The sequence below is a fragment of the Homalodisca vitripennis genome, chromosome 1, assembly GCF_021130785.1.
Source record: "Homalodisca vitripennis isolate AUS2020 chromosome 1, UT_GWSS_2.1, whole genome shotgun sequence".
NCBI lineage: Eukaryota > Metazoa > Arthropoda > Insecta > Hemiptera > Cicadellidae > Homalodisca > Homalodisca vitripennis.
Window position 1 is genome coordinate 185,531,805 of NC_060207.1, and position 19,158 is coordinate 185,550,962.

General features: G+C 34.0%; 1 protein-coding gene across 1 annotated transcript in view; it reads left to right on the forward strand.

The window, feature by feature from the left end:
* The first annotated feature begins 7,495 nt into the window (after window positions 1–7,495).
* Window positions 7,496–19,158, forward strand: part of LOC124352889 (leishmanolysin-like peptidase) — a 357,650-nt gene continuing 345,987 nt past the window's right edge. Inside the window, exon 1 of the mRNA XM_046802608.1 lies at window positions 7,496–7,695. Within this exon, the coding sequence (XP_046658564.1) occupies window positions 7,576–7,695 (120 nt within the window). The 5' untranslated portion in view covers window positions 7,496–7,575. The remainder of the gene's footprint in view (window positions 7,696–19,158) is intronic.

The window sequence follows — 19,158 nt, forward strand, 5'->3', positions numbered from 1 at the left end:
ACAAAGTATACGCAACGCACAGTGCATAATCATAATGCCACCATGTCCACAATAAAGAGCAAAGAAGAATAAGGCAACGTTGACCAATACTATACAATTGACAAACTATTACATACAACAATATATTTTAAATTATAACCCATCGTTTATATGTATCACACTAGAAGCTAAAATGATAATTATAAACGTGAAAATATGTTTCCAAAATGGTATAACATTATAATATATAACACTCAAAATAACTTGACAAAATAACAATGACGATTCAATGCAATATAAAGTTGTGTGATAAAATTCAGACATTTCATCTCATTTATTAACTTCTACTACAATACCATTTTACAAAAATAATATAAAACAAAAAGACACACTGCAGAAATACAACGAAAGCAACACATACACTGTACAGAAAGAGAATTGACAATAACAAAAATAAACTATAAAACAACAATAACTAATATAATATATAAAGATAAAAACAATATTAATTAACAAGAAACAAATCATAACTAAAAAGGCCTATCTATAAGATCAAAGAGAAGGATGGATCCTAAGTTCATAGTTCACGTTGCATCTCTTTATTGGAACATTCGTCAAATATTTAGCCAATATGACGTTTTCCTCTCAGCTAAAAGTGATGGGGGTTTTCAGCTTTGACGGTTATTTTGTTGCCATAAAACCACTGCAATACTGAGTCCATAGAAATTTCAAAATCAGGCAGTCATCAATCGAAGGCACTTCCAAGTACATCTTAATGTCATCGGCAAATATTAGAAAGGGTACGTTGAGAGTTTCCTTCACATCATTAATATAGTTAGTGAATAAATGGAGACCCAAGATCCTTGTGGAATACCTAAAGTAGCACAGAAAGCAGATGAATAAATCTTCGATGCAAATCGCACAGTCAGAATCCATTGCTTAAGGTAGCTTTTACATCATTACAACATCAAGCCATTGATTCCAGAACCCTCAAGCTTGGCCAGTAGGTGTCTGAGGCTAATCTCGTCAAACGCCTTAGAGAGATCGATGTAGACTGAGTCTATTTGGACATTCCTGCCAAAAGTTTGCAGCAATCGGCTTTAGAAGGATAGAAGATAAGTGGCTGTTGATCTACCAAAAGTAAAACCATGTTGCTCGACCATAATGTATTGTTTGAAGAGAATCCTCACAACATCAAGAACAAGACCTTCGAAGACTTAGCTCAATGAAGACAAGATAGTAATAGGACGAAAGTTGTCCACTGTATTGTTATTTCCTTTTTTTTGTATAGGCATCAAAAAACTCTCTTAATTATTGATGGGAAAATTAGAGGTAATAAATGTTTATTGAACTTAATTTGTAGAATTGGACTAAACACTGTGTGACAGTGTCTGAGGACATCAAGAGATCCATCCTTAGGAGGATCAAGAGCTAAAAAGCTTCGTGCGCATATCTTCAATACGGTATATAAAAATATGTGTGATGAAACAAAACATGTGTTCAATGTGAACTTGGGAAGAGGTTCTTAAGTGACAGGAGAAAAATAGAGAAGAAAAATAGTCGGCAAGTAAATTGCAATTCCTGGTTGGCTCAGACACTTCAATTTTATCAGATAACAATGAAACCGGTGTCAAGGACTTACGACTGAGATCATTAACAAAACTCCAAAAGATCTTGGGATTGGATGGTATCGTACCGTTGATGTGGATGATCTATCTTGCTCGACTATCTTGATGGTCAGATTCTTGCACCTTTTTTTAGAGATTTCAGAAAGCGTAATAGTCCATTAAATTAAAAGTTTACTTTTATATGTGTTTCCCATTGAACAACCGATGAAAAGGAAAGCAACTGACTTTTTTAAGCGGTAAGCGTGCAGTTACACACCAGCTAGGACGCGTACGAAAACTAGAAAACATGGAGTTAACATCCTCGTAACCAAGGTCAACATGCAACAGCCCACTTTTACAACAGATCACTCAAGTCACATCTTTAAGATTAGAAACGAATATTTTCAGTCCTCAGGCAATGAATTTATTGAGTGAGTGTCTTCGTAACAGATACATTGTAGAGAGTTGTATAGTTCATAAGTCACAGTTGATGACTTAGTTTGTTCATTACCAACAGCCACTTTAAATGGTATAACCTTGTTCTTAGTCAGTTTTTCAATGCGGAAGAGCTTACAACCTTGTACTTTAAGTTTTGAATCAATCTCAAAAGAATTGTTTTCAATCTAACCTCAGCCTCTTTGACCCTATTTTCATTTGTTGTGCATTTAATTTCATCCAGATAGTCAAATAATAAAATTTTTTATCGTAACAATCTCTCCTTTACCTAAAATATAGGCTTAGCAGTACTTCTACCATTGCCAGGCTTGTTTTCAAGTAAGTGTATGTAGTTGAATTTGAAGCTATTTCTGATCTGATCACCTGAAGACCTCCCTCGATATTGCCAATTTCATATTCAGCGCTTGTCACACGAAATTCTAGGTTAACAATCGAGCATCAATAGAAGATATATTCGTTTTAATTTCTACAATGTCTCTCGAGATGTCATTAATTTTGTTAACTTTGCCCATTAGATTATCTTATTTCATTATAACATACTTGATAACTGTTTAAATGGTTGATCGGATACGGTCAAGCAGTCTGTTCTATTACACTTTCATTTAATGTCGGTATTCCCACTTTCATGGAGATATTCAGATTACTCATGTTTACAAACTCTCTATGAAACCATCGTTGGAAAACATCATCACATTCCACACCCTCCTCATAATCCATGAAAGGTAAAGAATAAGCCATTTTTCTAACAAATAAAACTAATAATAGGTGAAATTAAATTATTAATTAGTCTTAACATAATGTCAATTTATAAACGATTACTCACTTAAGATATGGGTATATATCAGAAACAGAAAACATAACCTCACGTATTCACTTCAAGAGATTATTTACTTCACTTCGACATTAATTCACACATATATTATTCCCAACATAAACTGTTACATCTGGTTAAAACATGTTATTGTTAAACATAATACGACGATTTCTTAATCACAAGTAAATTTGGAAACATAAAACACACAACAATGACATAGCTTTCTTTGATGGCATTGTTTCAATTTAAAATATTTGATACATATTTGATATATGAGCTAGAGTGTGTAAAATACATTAGTAATTAATTTGTTGAACCTTAATTGAATTGGTTTTTTTTCAAAAGGGCGTAAGTAATATTTTTTACGATTTTCACTTTTAATTTTTTTCAACATAGCTAAAAAAAACCATTACATATTACCATTATAGATCGATTTTCTTTAAAAGGGTGTTTTGATCATTATTCCTTATGGTACAAATAATTATTTGAACTTTTAATTATTTTTAAAAGGGCGTAAGCCACTATGAGTATTTTTTTAAAGGGCGTAAGTCAGCTATCTCTATGGACACATTATCTCTATTAAACATAATACGACGATTTCTTATTTACAAGTAAATTTGGAAACATAAAACACACAACGATGGCATAGCTTTCTTTGATGACATTGTTTCAATTTAAAATATTTGATACATTATTTGATATATGAGCTAGAGTGTGTAAAATACATTAGTAATTAATTTTTTAAACCTCAATTATAGTTCTAAATTTATAACTTTTATAATTAATAATTTGAATTTATAATTATTCTACATAAAAACGGTTGCTCTTTTATCTGTTAGATGCCCTGTTCGAATTGAGCCTTTAACAGTTTATTAAACCATCAGTGGCATAGTAAACATCCGCAGATTCATCTCCAGTGTGAATGTTCTGGATTCATACTGTGTGTTTATCAGAGTACCTATAACGGTTTTCGATACATAATGGAATATCTCTCTAAATTATATGAAGACCCCATAATACACTAAAAGTAATGGATTAAACCTTCCTGTGGATCCGATGAGGTTACTCTTATACTCGTATTGTTGATAATAATACTGTTATAATCGATACAGAGACTTATGAGTCTCTGGATCGATTCGATCTGCCTTTGTTGTAGTCCATATATTTAATTTTATCTTGGTAAAAGCAAGAAAAGTGAGTTTTTTGTTTAAAATGTTATTACCAACAAATTATACAGACTCTAAAGTATTCTAAGAACTTCACAAGAGTTCTTCTTTCTAGACTGCTGGTGTTCTTTGAAAATTCCTAGAAGCTTAACAAGTACTACAGAAACTCATTTATTAATGTGATATTTCCCGTACAGCCAAAGCAATTATGATGCCGATTGATTCCGTATTTCTTGAAGGGAAGAGTCAAGGTCTTACGGTGATGCATGATCACCATTGACAAATGACAAGCCAACTTGTTCCTTCACTCACCGAATGAATTGGAAAGAAACCTCGGAGACCTAATTTCTTCAAAAATAAACGATTTAAAACAATAAAACAATTCTGCCCTGTTCCCAGATTTTGAGCCTACTTGTTTCTGACGTGACGATTGCCATTTACTTTTGTGGCCGTGGTCATTGGTCAGTTTTCAGTGGATGATAATTACGTGCAGACTTACTAATTGCGTCCTGCATTCTTTAGTTCAGTTGATAATAATTAGTATTTGCTTAATGAATTGCATAGAATTGACATACATGCGTTGGAAGTGCTAAACACTGTTATAATATCCTTCTTAGATGATTTCCAAAATAGGCTCCTCTGACCCATGTAAAACTTGAAATAATGCCAGACGAAATTTGTCTTAAGCTCTTACTTCTTAACTATGGAGACTGAAATAATATGTACCTTAAATAAACTTGCTTCCGTCTCAAAATTACATCGAGCCCTTTCATATTCCATCTGAAGTGCTTTAACTGAAACCCTAAGGACTTTGACTTTAGGTTTCCTGTACAGTTAAAATAGTTCAATTGTTGCTGAAACTGTTGGAACTATTCAGTCAAATATATCATTGAACGTTGCAGAAAAATTCGGTTTATTTCATTGGTACTTCTAAAAACTGTCTCACTCTCCGACTTTAGGGTCTCCGACAGATAGTCAAATTAATCTGAAATGGATCAGTATATTGGCATCTCTTCCATTGACCTTCACTTATCTCAGGAATATTTCGTTTGCCATTATTCTACATGAAATTGCGTGTGAAGCCGCGGGTAACTGCTAGTGAAAAAATTAATAGAAATAAAATTATCACTGACTAAATTAATCCATACATGCCAGAAGTTACCCAGAAGTATTAATGTTCAGAAAATTATGTGCTTTCATATTTACAGTGGTGGGCCTACACGAGTTGTTTCCTGATACATTTAACCCTATAAACTCAGGACAACACTTCGACACACTAGGTTATCGTCACTACCCGGCGATGTGCCATATCCATGCATGGGCTGGTGATGGAAACATATAGGTTATTTATTAACTAAAACGCTTCTTCCTTGGTAGTCTCAAAGCCTTAGACAACCTGCCACCAGCTTGGAGGATAAACCGGGACTGCTGATAACGTTATCTTGCCAGTCTCAAAGCGTTATATGGAATCGACAGGACATTTTCTTACCATTTTCGTGGTGGTTTTTTGCTGGCAACAAACTATTTCTCCAGCCACAAAATGGTAATCGTAATAGATTGCTCATTTCTCCGGTAAACTCATCTTGCTATATCCAGAGTATCTGGTAATACACTGGCTTTGCCGTGGAATGTAAATGCGAATACAATACACATGCCAGATGTTTAGGCTGAATACTTTTAGACATACGAAATTATACCCAAGCTACATGTTTTCAAAATAAACATTTGAGATGTAATTTGGCAAATACACAACGGTATTTATTTATTAACGGCACTGCAAGTTTGCAGAGAAATGATATTAATAAGAACAAAAATGGATGAACAATAGTACTAAATAACTACTACAATTTAACAAGAAAATTAACATATTTAAAAATGTTATTTATAGGCGAGTACAAGTACACCGCGCCGCTATGTGTCGCAACAGGCTTCGCTAAGGTCCAAGTATATATAGCTCTATAGTTGACAGATAGAATGACAGATAATCGTACGGTAAATAAATTTATACATTTCCTAGACAAACAATTATGTCAGCCAATGATGATGGGCTTCAACGACGCTCAGCCAAAATCCATGGCTGGGCATGCACAATCATAAAATTGATCCTTGTTTATGTAGAAATGAAGTAACATGCATAATTTTAAATTTACAATATCTTGCCACATGATTCATCCACATTAGTAGGCATTAAATTTGCTTTTATATCAGTGTTTAATTAATAATTTGGTCTACAAACCAAATCACCATAAATTTATGTTGTATGTGTTGGGAAAGTAAGGCTAAATGTCACATGTTAAAATCTCTTATGAGTGTTCTGAAATTGTTTGCAAATTTATTTATTCTGCTATTTTCTCGTTGCCGTTATGGTTAGCCATAAAACCAATGTAAAAATATTCGCTAACGTTCAGTCAAATCTCATGGAGTGGTCATGCACTATCATCTAAAGGAGTATTCCTTGTTTAAAAATAATGCCTCATTTCAACAATACAACAATTACAACTCTATAGGGCAGACTGAGAGACAAAATTATATTTTTCCCAGCTCGTGTGATAGACTTCGCTAACGCTCAGCCAATAAAGTTGAAGCCATACAGAATAGATCACATTTGAATCAAAATGCATAGCCTCTTCTCGGATTTGCGTAACAGGCTCTAAGCTATGTGAGCTAAAGTTAAGGAAATGTGGAGGTGTTCTTTAGGGGCTAATCAAAATGACACAATACTTTGAAATTATTTATGGTATAAATTGTATTTCTCTAAAAAATTGAAATTTGATATCGAGTAAATTGTTTTGTTTGGTGGTATTTAGTACAGAATTGTTAGAACTGTTTTTGGGGAAATGGATTTTTATACCAAAAATATTTTTCAATAAGTAAATTTAGAAATTTAAGTTTTTAGTAAGTTGCAAATAAATAATCTTTGCATTTACTAGCTCTTGTACCTGTGTTATGGTTTGAATTTAGAAAAATGCTCATTGATTTTTTACAAGAAATGTATTTTTTTAATCAAAAAGTAGTATTCAATAACTACTCGTCCCTATCAAATTGGATCAAAATTTGTTTGCTCACTTGTCACAGTCTATAATTACGCACACAAAGAAACAACACTTGACGCATGTTTAAAAAAAATATATATTTATTTTAGGGAAGCTATTAGAAGTTTCAAAACAAATATTGCAATTGTAATAACATATACATTTACTGAAAGTCATAATGAATAAAATTGTTTTCCTCTATAATGCATATGAGCGATAAAATAAAAGAATCTTAAAAGATGAGCATTCTAATTGCGTTACAAAAAAATTAAAATGAGTATTGAAACCTGTAATAAGATTTGAATATAACAGTTTGTTAATAAAATCCATAGATATAAACAATAACTTGGAAGCTCCTGCGCTCTAGTAGCAAAAGAAAGAACTATCTGCTCCTGAGGTCAGTGAGTGTTGGCAACACTGAGTATTGCAGGATCACCGTTTCGCTTGCCGCTACGCGACGCCGCCAAACGAACCCGCCAGTTCAGTTCACAGTTGTCTTCTGTGTGCGGGTCGGTGCAGTCATGGCCGTGAAGGTGAAATGGAAGTGCCACTGTGTGGTGTTAGTGATGCTATTTTCAAATATTGTGAGTGGAATGTTCACCCGGAGGCACTGCAGTCATCACCACCCCAAACCTCATGAGGTAAAAATCAATAACAGTTGTGAAAGGTATACTAGAGCAGAAGAACCGACGTTGGAATTTGACAGTTATCACATGTTTTAAGTAAACAAAATAGTTTATATAACTGAGAATTCTCGTTGATATTGCAGTATGAATATGCAGTCTACTAGCTTAACTGAGAGAAGAGTATTTGTTAATTAATTCTTCAAAAAGCGTATCATTTTAAACATAACCTTACTTAACCTAAAAGTCGGCGTTGATTAAATCAATAGAACACATTTCCCTTGTTTTAAAATAATTTATATTACATAAATAGCATACAAATGGTCGTGTTTTCGACAAAACAACCATTGTTTATCAATATTGTATTGTGAAAAAGGTAATGGTTATGTATATTTAAATGTGTATTCACCAGTATGTAAGAGGTCCAAATTTATTTTGATGACCCTCCAAAGATTATAATTAGTGTTATAGAATAAAAATTTCATGATTGAATGAATTTATTTGATTTTATCTACTTTGGTAAAACTAAATTTCATTACATAAACTTACACATTTACTCGTAAACAAGATAATAGATAAGAGCCACCAAGTGAATTGAAAATATTTAAAAATAGAACGTAATGAAATGAGAGATCAGAGATCGTCTTTTACTTAACTAATCTAGTTACTAACAATCTATTATAATATCCTGTGCTATATAAACATTAGTCTGTCCACATTATAAGGTAGAGAAGACTCTAAATAAGATTTAGTTCAACAGTGTTTACCATGTAGGTAGCGCTTCAAACAATTATTAAACTATTAACACATGATAAGAGAGCAATGTCTGTTTACTCATACTGATAAGGAAGAAAACTTTCTTGTAGAAGTATGTCACCATTATTATTAATAGATAGTTAATTTTACTAAGCAAACTTATACTTATTACTAAATACCGAATTAATAAACAATACGAATTACTAAATACCCTCAGCCAGTATTACTAATGCAGTAGAAATAATACCTATTATAATGCTAAAACAGTGTTATGTATTGTTTTAGTATGGAGGATACTGTATCTGCATCGTATTACAAAATTTAGATGTGAATGTCTCTATCCACATAAAAATTTAATATTTTTAGTAGTACATATATATGAGTTGATTTTGCTACATCTGAGTTTATGCCTCAAATAATTTATGTGTGATCATCTAATTGTATTAGTAAAATAACAATTTCAGATTTTATCTGGATTAAAAGTTTAATTTCCTGTGAATCATGTCATAATCAAGGCAAAATTAGTGCTTGTAATTTAGTGATCACTCAGCCTCAAAGCAACGTATTTGGGGTATGCCCTTCACATTTTTTACAATTTGCACCTTAATAAAATTATAAGGCAGTCTAAAAATAGCCACACTCTAATTGTAAAAAATGCATTAGGAATCAAAGGATGCTTCGATATAAATGCATAGCCTTACGATGAAATTGGTAGAGCATTGCCATCGTGATACATTTGCCTTACATTTAATACATCCACAGACATGTTGCAATATTTTTTACGTCATTCATCCATTTAGTGTAGCCCAGGTCCGGTTAACTCACCGATAGCGACCGTGCCAAGGTCTTGATCCAATCCAAGGGTTAATAATCTTTCTTCACCTATGGGCGCTAATTGCGTACTACCGCAGACAAAGGATTATAACTTATTTCTCTGTGGCATTTCGCAGAAAAAAAAACGCTAATCAAGGTAACTCTTATTTGAGTGGCTGAGGTTAATTTCAAACTAGACTATCGGATCTTTACTAAACATTATTTAATTTGTGTTCTTTACAGTTCTTGCTCCTGGACTTTAAAAATTACGTGATCCAATGTATCCAGATTGCTATACTTTAGAGCCGCTGTCCACGTACACGTAGTATCAGATTCACGACCGCTAAGATCACGGGGAAAAGAATACGCCTGCTCCTTCAACCTAACACTGTTAAACTCCTACTTTGTGTCGTAATTACAGGAGATGTCTCGTTTTAAAAATATCATCAATACGCTCCCAAACTGTTTTTTTTTCACGTAATATATATATATATATATATATATATATATATATATATATATATATAATAAAGTAAAAAAGATTCGAATTATCTTGCTGAATATCGAATCAAATACTGAAAAATTTAAAAAGGGTTTGGATGAGGATTAAGTATTCTTATATCTCTTATAAAACCAGAGAGAAAAAAATAATGTGTTAAAGTTTGACATCATTGTTCTTATAACAGTCGGTACATCCGGTTCTTAGTTTATATTTGATTACATCTACGGTTTTAAATGTCTCTTAGTGTAGCATACACAATTTGTCCTTTTGTCAATAAAGTAAGAGAGGACATTTTATATTGTATTGCAATCGAAAACAATTGAGGTATTGGAATATTTAAACCAGTATGAAGAATAATTATTGGTTTTAGATAGATATATGTGTATAATATTTGTTTATATTAACCCATTGCGAGTATGTGGTACGATAGCTAAGATTTGTTCTGATTTTAGGCATAGGCTTTCCACTAATTTTATTAATTCTTTACGGTCTAGCTTGTAGAGTAGTAGTGTAGCCAGTGTTCAGAATATTGGCTCAGGGTTTGGTATTGTAGAAAGTGTTGAATAGCTGATTGTAACCTTAGATTTGTTCGTTTTGTTATAATAACCGATGACTCAATTTAAACCCAGAAAGTAGCGATAGCGTTGCCGGTGCCGGCAACAGACTCGGACTCGGCCGGACGACAGACAGGTCGGCCGTGACGGGCGAGGAATTCTTTTGCAATTACGTGCAATATCGTTGAATGCCGCTCCTTGATACAAACAAACGCTTTGTCGTGTATCCACTCAGATCTGACTTGCTGTTTGCGCGTAGCTACGCACGCGTGTTGTACCTTTACTGAACACTTTAAGTATCTTGTAATCTATGTAAAATATTTGTAAAAGGTTATTTGAAATATTGGGGCCAAAAAATTTGAAACGTTATACTACAAAAGTACCAGAACAGAAGTGCCAAACTCAAAGCGCCTAAGTCAGCAAGTGCCACAAGCCTTAAATGTCATTTAATTAAAATGCTTCTTCATGCTCGTTAGTAATAGAAGAGCTTAAACTTCCTCTGGATTTGGAATATAATTGTGGGATTCCACATCACCGTCTTTTTTTCACAACAATGTTTTCTCTATCATCAAGAGTTTTGCGAGCAGAGCATTCTCTATGAAATTTGCACCTCCAGTATTTGCTCGCAGCCGATGGTGAATGTTGATATCAATGATATCAATATTTACACATTATAACACAAATATGAATTTTCCCTTTAATTATAAGTTGCGCCATAATACAAAAAAAAATGTAAAACCTGATCGCAATTTGTATACAACAAATATTTATTTGAGGTTTCTATGGTAACATTATTTACGATCGGTACTTCATGATTGCGGCAATTATTAGTTTTGGCATTGATTAGATTTGGCATTTCATAGATTTTGCATTTTTATGATTGACACTTTCGTACCCTAATCAATCTGAAGTATTAGAATAATTAGTGAGAAATATTGTAAATTATAATTGTTTGTGGAACTTTATTTAATTTAACTTTTGAACAGCAATTAACTAATTTAATTTACGAACCTTCTAAGCTAAAGCCACTTCATTGAGGTATTCAGGATTTTGTCTATGAGGAGGCTTAAATAAATGAGATATTTGGGGGTGACTCTCTCCTCATTAAAATTTTGTAGATCTTTTAATGCAAAACAGTGCATTTTTACGTAGTGCAATCGACTTTGGTTAAAGTAAATTAAGAAAAATATTATAGTCACAATCATTCAAGATAGCCTTCCTGAAGACAGAAAAATAAAATTATGGATAGAGTATAAAATATAATATTTAGTCCGATTAAAAAAAAAAAAAATGCAAAACAGGAAAAGGTGTCCAGCCACTGAAAGAATTTCCATTTACCAGATCTTGACTCGAGGAGGGCTGAGAGAGAGATATGTAGAGCATGTAGGACAAAGATAACTATTTCCCAGTACTCAGAGCAGAAGAAGAGCAAGCCAGCAGCTGCGTTATCACTGCAGCTGATAAAACAGGAAACTGTCATGCTCCAGCGACTCAGCGTTCAGAGTGCAATACTAACATATGGACAACCTTAAGGTTTTTGTTGTACATAAAAAATATTATAGCACTTGTGTTAAATGCAACAAAAGTTTCTTAATTTTGGCTATGTTTTTCACCACAATTATGGGGAAGGTACTCGCTCTCTTAGATCCGCATCAAAATCCAATAGTGGATAGTACACAGTTTTATTATTCCAGTGAGCTTGAGCTGCTTACAAACAACGGTTTTACCTTGTTTATTCTAAAAGTTTACAATAATGTACAAAATGTAACGATTTATAAGATTCTAGTTAGTCTCATTTTAAATTAAAAAACCACGTTTTTTTATTTGTTTCTCTAAGCTCAACTCCATATTGTATTCCTTGAGGTGTATCTCCAATCACCTGAATTGTAGTGCACTAAAATGGTATACCGTGGCTACTTTTCTTCTGTGATGTATGGCGTGATTTTGTGGGGAACAGCTCCACCTGCTTTGTTACAAAGAGTCGTCAAATTGCAAAAGAGGGCTATTCCTCTATTGTTTAGCCTTGGGAGGAGGGAGAGCTGTCGGCAGGTGTTTATCCAAGAACGTATCCCAACCCTTTCCTCCATTTTTATCTACTCTGTATCAGTTTACACGTTTAAAAAAAATTCAAGATTTTCCTGTCCACAATCATATACATATCCTACAAAAAATTAAAACAGTTTGATTGTACCCCATCGTAATAATAACATGTTCCAAAAAACAATAGAATATCCGAGACCTAAAGTTTATAATAGATTGCCAGATTATTTAAAAACCAGATTCCCTTTCATCTCTTAAAAATATCTCAAAGGCTGTGGTGTAAAAGCTGTTTTTATTCAGTTTCTGAAAATTTTCCCCCACCCATCCATACCAGTAAAACATATCAAGAGTACTGAAATTTTAATCGGTTGCTTAGTTTCAATTAGTCAGTCAGATTTATTATGCCACTGATAATATAAATACATTTTTTGATTACGTCTAGAATTTAGTTGCATTATGTATAGCGGTACTGACTATTTTTGATACATGTAAATGTCCATGAGAAATAAATGATTTTGATTTGATTTTTGTTGAGTAAGATATTTGTAATACCGTAATATTAACAAAATTGTCGAAAATTTAATGTTACTAGACAGTAAGAAAATACTTTCTTTGTGTCAATGTCATCCTGAATTACACAACGTTATTGGCCCCGACCTTCGCAATAAGTTAGCTTCAAAGCTATAAACTTGATTGTTCCAGTTTCGTTGTTCCGTATCGACCAGTAAGACATGTTACCGGGGACTGAACCGGACCTGGGACCCGCGGTCCTTCTCACACGTTCCCTCTCCAGTCGTCATACTGTCGCGTCGTCTACTCAATATACTACTTTTATAACTGTCTACTATACATTATTGTATGTTCTCATCCCTTTATCATTTCTCTGTCCACCACTCAGGTAGATCAAGTGAGCGTAAAGAAACTAAATTCCACGGATTTTTTAAATTTAATTTAAAATTCTGCCACATTACGCTAAGTTAGTAGCATACATATACAGCGAACATATTCATATGTTTCTGAACAGACAAGTTTCTGTTTAATTTTTTGTTTACTCTGTCTAGATTTGTACTTTGTTGAAATAAGTTATCTCCACGAAAAAAATAAGAAATTGAGGGTAAACATGGCATTTATGTGATACAGTAAATTAAAAATCATTGTTACATTAAATTATGATTTTTTAACATTTGTATATTAACTTTATAAGTAGGCCTACATCATATTTGAACCCATTTTCTATCTGTTGGTATGAATATTACGTATACATAATAACATTAAGTGAAGTAAAATATATTGGACAAAATTGGTCAATATAAATTAAGGACATAGATGATAGAGAGGGCAGTCCGACCATTAGGGTTGTTTATTCGCGTGTGAGAGTGCGTCATTATACTTCACGGGCCGTGATCCTCTCTGGATAGAGTGTAAGAAGGAAGGAATGAATTTTAAGCTTACTTGGGATTCGATCAGAAGTTTCGAAATCTAACAGTTATTTTGGGTCAGAATCTATTTCATACGTTTTAATTTTATAAATTGGGTTTTAGATACCTACATGTAACAGTTTAAATATAGTAATTTTAATTCTATATTATACAGGGTTCAATTCTGAGCCTATATATACCATGTTGTGAGTATCTTTTCGTCTGATTAGATTTTCCAAATCTTTATCTTAATGTAAGAAATCCTTGTTATTAATGATTAATAAAATATTCAGTTAATCGTTTATTTTAATGTAGCAAAGTTGAAGGTGAAAAAATACATGATACTCAGATTTTTATCAAAATGGTGTTTACTATGATTATGATTTGGTTTTGGTCAATTAATGACCATTTTTATATATATATATATATATATATATATATATATATATATATATATATATATAATTGTTGCATGTGCTGTTGTAAATATTTACATGAAACAATCGATTTTAATCCGGTCAGGTCGTTTTCTATTAGTGCAAACGCACGCTACCTTATTAGGATGATGTCAATATCTCCAGACTTAAAAAACTTTACTCTTACGTGGACTGAGGCTGTAACTCAGATTCATATGGGTCAGTTCAAACATTAAAATACTGTACCACTGCATTATAAAAATTGGATATTGGTGAGATCACTGTGACTACTCCAAATCTGTGGTCAGCTTCGTGACTGTGGTACTTGGTGAGAAGCTTCAAGTCTCAAATGTATTGTTTACGATATGTTTAGTCTATGCGTCATTGAGCGGCATTAATTGCTGTACTAACCATTTACCACGTTTAAAATGTTTTTATTGGCTGAGCGTCAGCGAAGCCAATCATTCGAGTGAGTGAATATGTTTCATTTTTGTCTGTCTGTCCACACGATTTCTTGAAAACGAACAAACCTACAGTCTAATATTTCCGTACAGCTTTATTTATACTATATAAACAACACCGAGCTGGAAGATGGTGCACGTCGCTTCGTTAGCCATGATCACAACTAGAAACTCGCAGAATAAATAAATTTGTATAAACAATCATATGACATCTTAAAATGTGACTTAACAACATGTGTAGCCTAATGACATTTACTATAGGCTTGGAATTTTGCATGCAGCCTCAGCGAAGCACCATTAAAATTTGCCGCATGTTTAGCCCGTTCCCTGTTTATTGCTTGACTGAAGAGGTTGTACAATGAGTGATGGCCGGAGCCAATTCTTCGTAGGGGCTCTAAACCTGCAATTGACGGATGAGTGCAGGAAGACATTTTATTGATATAACGTCATGTAGAGATGTTGCAGTTATTTTATTTTACTTTGTTTTTTTATCTAGGCTATGCCAGAATTGCTTGGAAGAACGCTTAACTTGGCGTTTTTAAATAAATATTTGTTAAATTTAATCCTTTAATAGTCGGCTGTACTACAATCTTGAGTTTCGTCCCATAAGCACATTTTCTGTACTTTTGTTTCCACAATTTTGCAAGGTGGGTTTGATTATTCGCATTCAACTGCCTTTGGAGTCTTGGTAAAATGAATGTACATATTTCAGTTTAAAATATTAACTTAAGAAACGTTGAGTTAAAATACTACGCAAAGGCCGTACCTTTATAAGAAGACGCCTCAAAAAAATCTTAGCTGGAATAAACAGAGGCTTATAATGATTTATGGTAAGGTACAGTATTGTTCCCGCGAGATTATCACCCCAGCCCCTATCATCAATCTCAAAACAATTGCGTTTAAGTGACGTCTATTTATGTGGCCATCTTGATTTTCATTCCATTAAGACCAATAGCGAGGCAATGCTTTCTGAACTGATGAAAGTTCACGTACCGTACGTATTTTTTTACTTGCAAGAAAGAGACGAGTTGGCATGCACGCTAGCAGACTCTTAACAATAGACCGAGACCAATTTTAGGTATTGACAAAAACACATCCGCTACAATTTATGTATAAAAATACAATCTATTAATGACACTTTTGTGCAGTATAAATAATAAAAACGTAGTACCAGTCGTATTTTTTTACAATTCATTAGCATTGGGAGTCAGACACTAAAATATAAGTTTCTGAAGTGAAAAATGTGTGGGGTTTGAAACGAATTCCTATTTATAACACAGTTTTAAACTTTTGCTCAATGTAAGTGGAGTCGGGAGGTTACTTAAGTGCCCACTTAAGTCGGGGAAAATCATTGAGCCTTCTAATATGGCTCAAGAACCTAAACATTACTTAAAAGTTTTACTTTTAGTCGTCGTGACGCTGTGTCTAATGTTATGAATGGTTTAAAGGAGATCCATTTCCAATCCCTCAGTGCAATTTCCATTATGCCTTTTTTTGCTGACAAGAATCTTATAAATTGTACGTAGTCCTATAAGGAACGTTCCGGAGTGACAGGATATTCTGGATGGGTAAGGTTCTTTCTATCGAGATCCATGAGGAAGAATTTAGGGCACTAATCTCAAGTCATATCCACTTGAAAGAAGGGGAGGCCAGTTCTGAACCAGCCTCTCCAGTCAAAGCAGGCAGAGGTGGCACACCCTTATGTTGAGTCTAGCAAGAACCTTCGATACTTAGGGAACAAACTCCACCAACTCCCAACAGTCATCTCCCGCAGTAGACTAGACCTATCGCATTACCCTTGCACCCCAGAATCTCAACATATGCTGTTAGTGATGTGCCGCTCCTGGACACCCATAAGGTTGCCCAGATTTAAGTGACACATCGGTGTTTGCTGTTCCCTGTGGTAGGTTCAACTGGGTGGTATAAACCAGCCAGAAGTGATTTCCAGCCTGATGGGTTTCCATTATGCCTTACTTCCGGAACAGGTGTTACTCCAATCAGCACGATTCAGTAGATTAATACTCAGAAGTAAAAGTGAAATCAATGATGTGGTCAGATCCAGATGGTGCATAACTTTATTTGAGGACTCGAAATGAGTGAGCATGTGGGTTGTGCAGATCGTATGTTGGTGAAAGCGTTATGGAACTCATGCCCGCTCGCGGTCGTGTAGCGGCAGTAAGTAGTTTATCGGGGCTGGTGAAGCCCACGACCCGAGACCGCCAATCCAAGCCCATTCGAATCAGTCAAAGCCGAAGAGGAGAAATCAAGCTCCAGGCCAGATCAAAAAAAAAAACCACGCGGCGGCAAGTCTCCAAACTTCAGGGACATTGATCATTGTGGTAGGGTGAAACGGTGAAACTATGTGCCGAGCAAGATTGTTAGTATACTATGTCAAATTCTATGACGTTTTATTGTTATAACTCGGCTGAATCAACCATGTCAGTGGTGTCCGCCGCTCCATATTTCAAACTGCAAGCTAAATGTTAACGTCATGGCGCCTGCCTTCACGTGGCCTAACTCTGTCTAAGTTCATTAAATACTAACTCTGGAAAAATGTGATAAAAAAATGGGATGTCACTGAAATAAATTTTGAGTAAATAGTTTCTAACATGCTTCTCTTGACGAATACCAGTGCGTTCGTTGCAATTTCATAATTAATCAACAGATTAATAATTATTATTTTTTAGCTTCTGTAAGAGTCTGGGAGCCAAGAGTCAGTTCCTATATTTTGTTATATTAGTTTTCCCCTATAGTCAATCGTTAACCGCTGTACTTTAAAGAGGGTAAAAAATCACGTTTTAGAAGTTAATTTCTTCAGCTAGTTTAAAAACTAACCATTAAATTAAAAAAATAAAAGGAAATCAGCGTCAGCTAATGACATAAGAGACTACTTTTTAACAGAAAATGTCGACAATGAGATTCTAAGATCTCATTGGCTTACGCTGATACAACTATCTATTATTTAGGTGTCTGATGGTTGGTTATAAATGCCTAAAGCTAAGTTTTGACTCTTTCAATCCCTCCTCCCCATTTCGAACTCCACCAAAGCGTGGCTGACGATTGACTTCTTTTTTAGGGGAAATTTCAATTTCTCTATCGATTCACGCAAAACTACAGGTGGTGTGGTTATTCAATGCAAATTAGTCATCGGCTTCCAGACTGTAATTGCGAAATGAACTAAAAATTATGTATAATAAATACAGTTATTTTCAAATGACTTTTTATTATCACAGACAAAATATGTTTAGGGTTGTTTCTCTGTTAATTACAGAAGTTTATGAGTGAAAGAAAACACTTGAATTTCCTTGTATCATTTTATCTGTATGAGACTTCAAAATAAGGATGGTTAAATGACGAGTTGTATTATTCTAAAGGTGGGAAATCATCCTTATTTTGGGACTTCAATGGGTATTAAGTACACCCGGATTTAGGTAAGTCTGGCGGATAACAATTACCGGTATGGTACAGGTACAGGTGGTTATTTATTAGTCAATAATAGTAAGAATTTACATAAGATGTAGAGTAAATGTTTAAGAAGTAAATCAGTTATAGAAAAAAGTGTTTATTCCGGATTTTAATGAAAAATACGAGTACTTATAACGGCATTAGACGTAATTAATTAATAAACCTTTTAGGATTCTTCTCTGTTACTCAAAGAGATTTGGTTTCAAAAGCTTTTGCAGTTAAAAAGTCTTTTAAGTTAGCGAAACCAATGTTATGTAGCGGGGATTAATTAACACGTGGGCGAGCTCCACGCCACCTAATTTCCCTACCCATTCCTTAGCCGCAGCCGCGCACACGACATTGACCCGACCCCAGCGCCGCGCCGCGGGCACCTGCCAAATTATTCAATGGCTGGTTTCACTTTCTTTTGAACTTCAAAAGAAACAGGCTTTCTTTATTCTCGCAGTAACCCTCAACACGAAGACTACCACGGTTTCTTCCGGCGCCCTCGCTTTCAGTAGTCAATAGTATTTTGTTATAATTTAATTGTAAAAAAATCAATTCTTTGACGTGTTATTGTATTGTCTACAATATTAAACGTTAAAATGAAAACCAACAACAAGACTTTTTCCACACCGATTTTTCTGAGTTAATACTTAGTATTTATCAAGTATGTGTTACTACAAAAATTAAATGCATTTTATATAATAATTTGGTTGCTGGGTTGGTTATGTAGATAATTGCGTTGAACCGTACGGTCAATGCTGAAGTTCGGCTAACTTGAGATATAAAAGTTTTGGACGGTCGCCGTGAATTTTTATTTAATAAAAAAAAACAAAGGAGTTTTTGTGTAATTTCAAAATATTATAGGCCTATCCTGATCATTGTGTAAAATCGTCGGCATTAACAATAGTACTAATACTATATATTAATAATATACTAGCTGTTTCCCGCGGCTTCGCACGCGTCTCTTAAGCTTTGCCCGTATATTTCTTTGCCTTCAAATAGTGTTTGGATATTTTAATATACGTAACTACTGTGTTGTAATTGCAGTTTATAATGTGCAGGCGCTTTGAT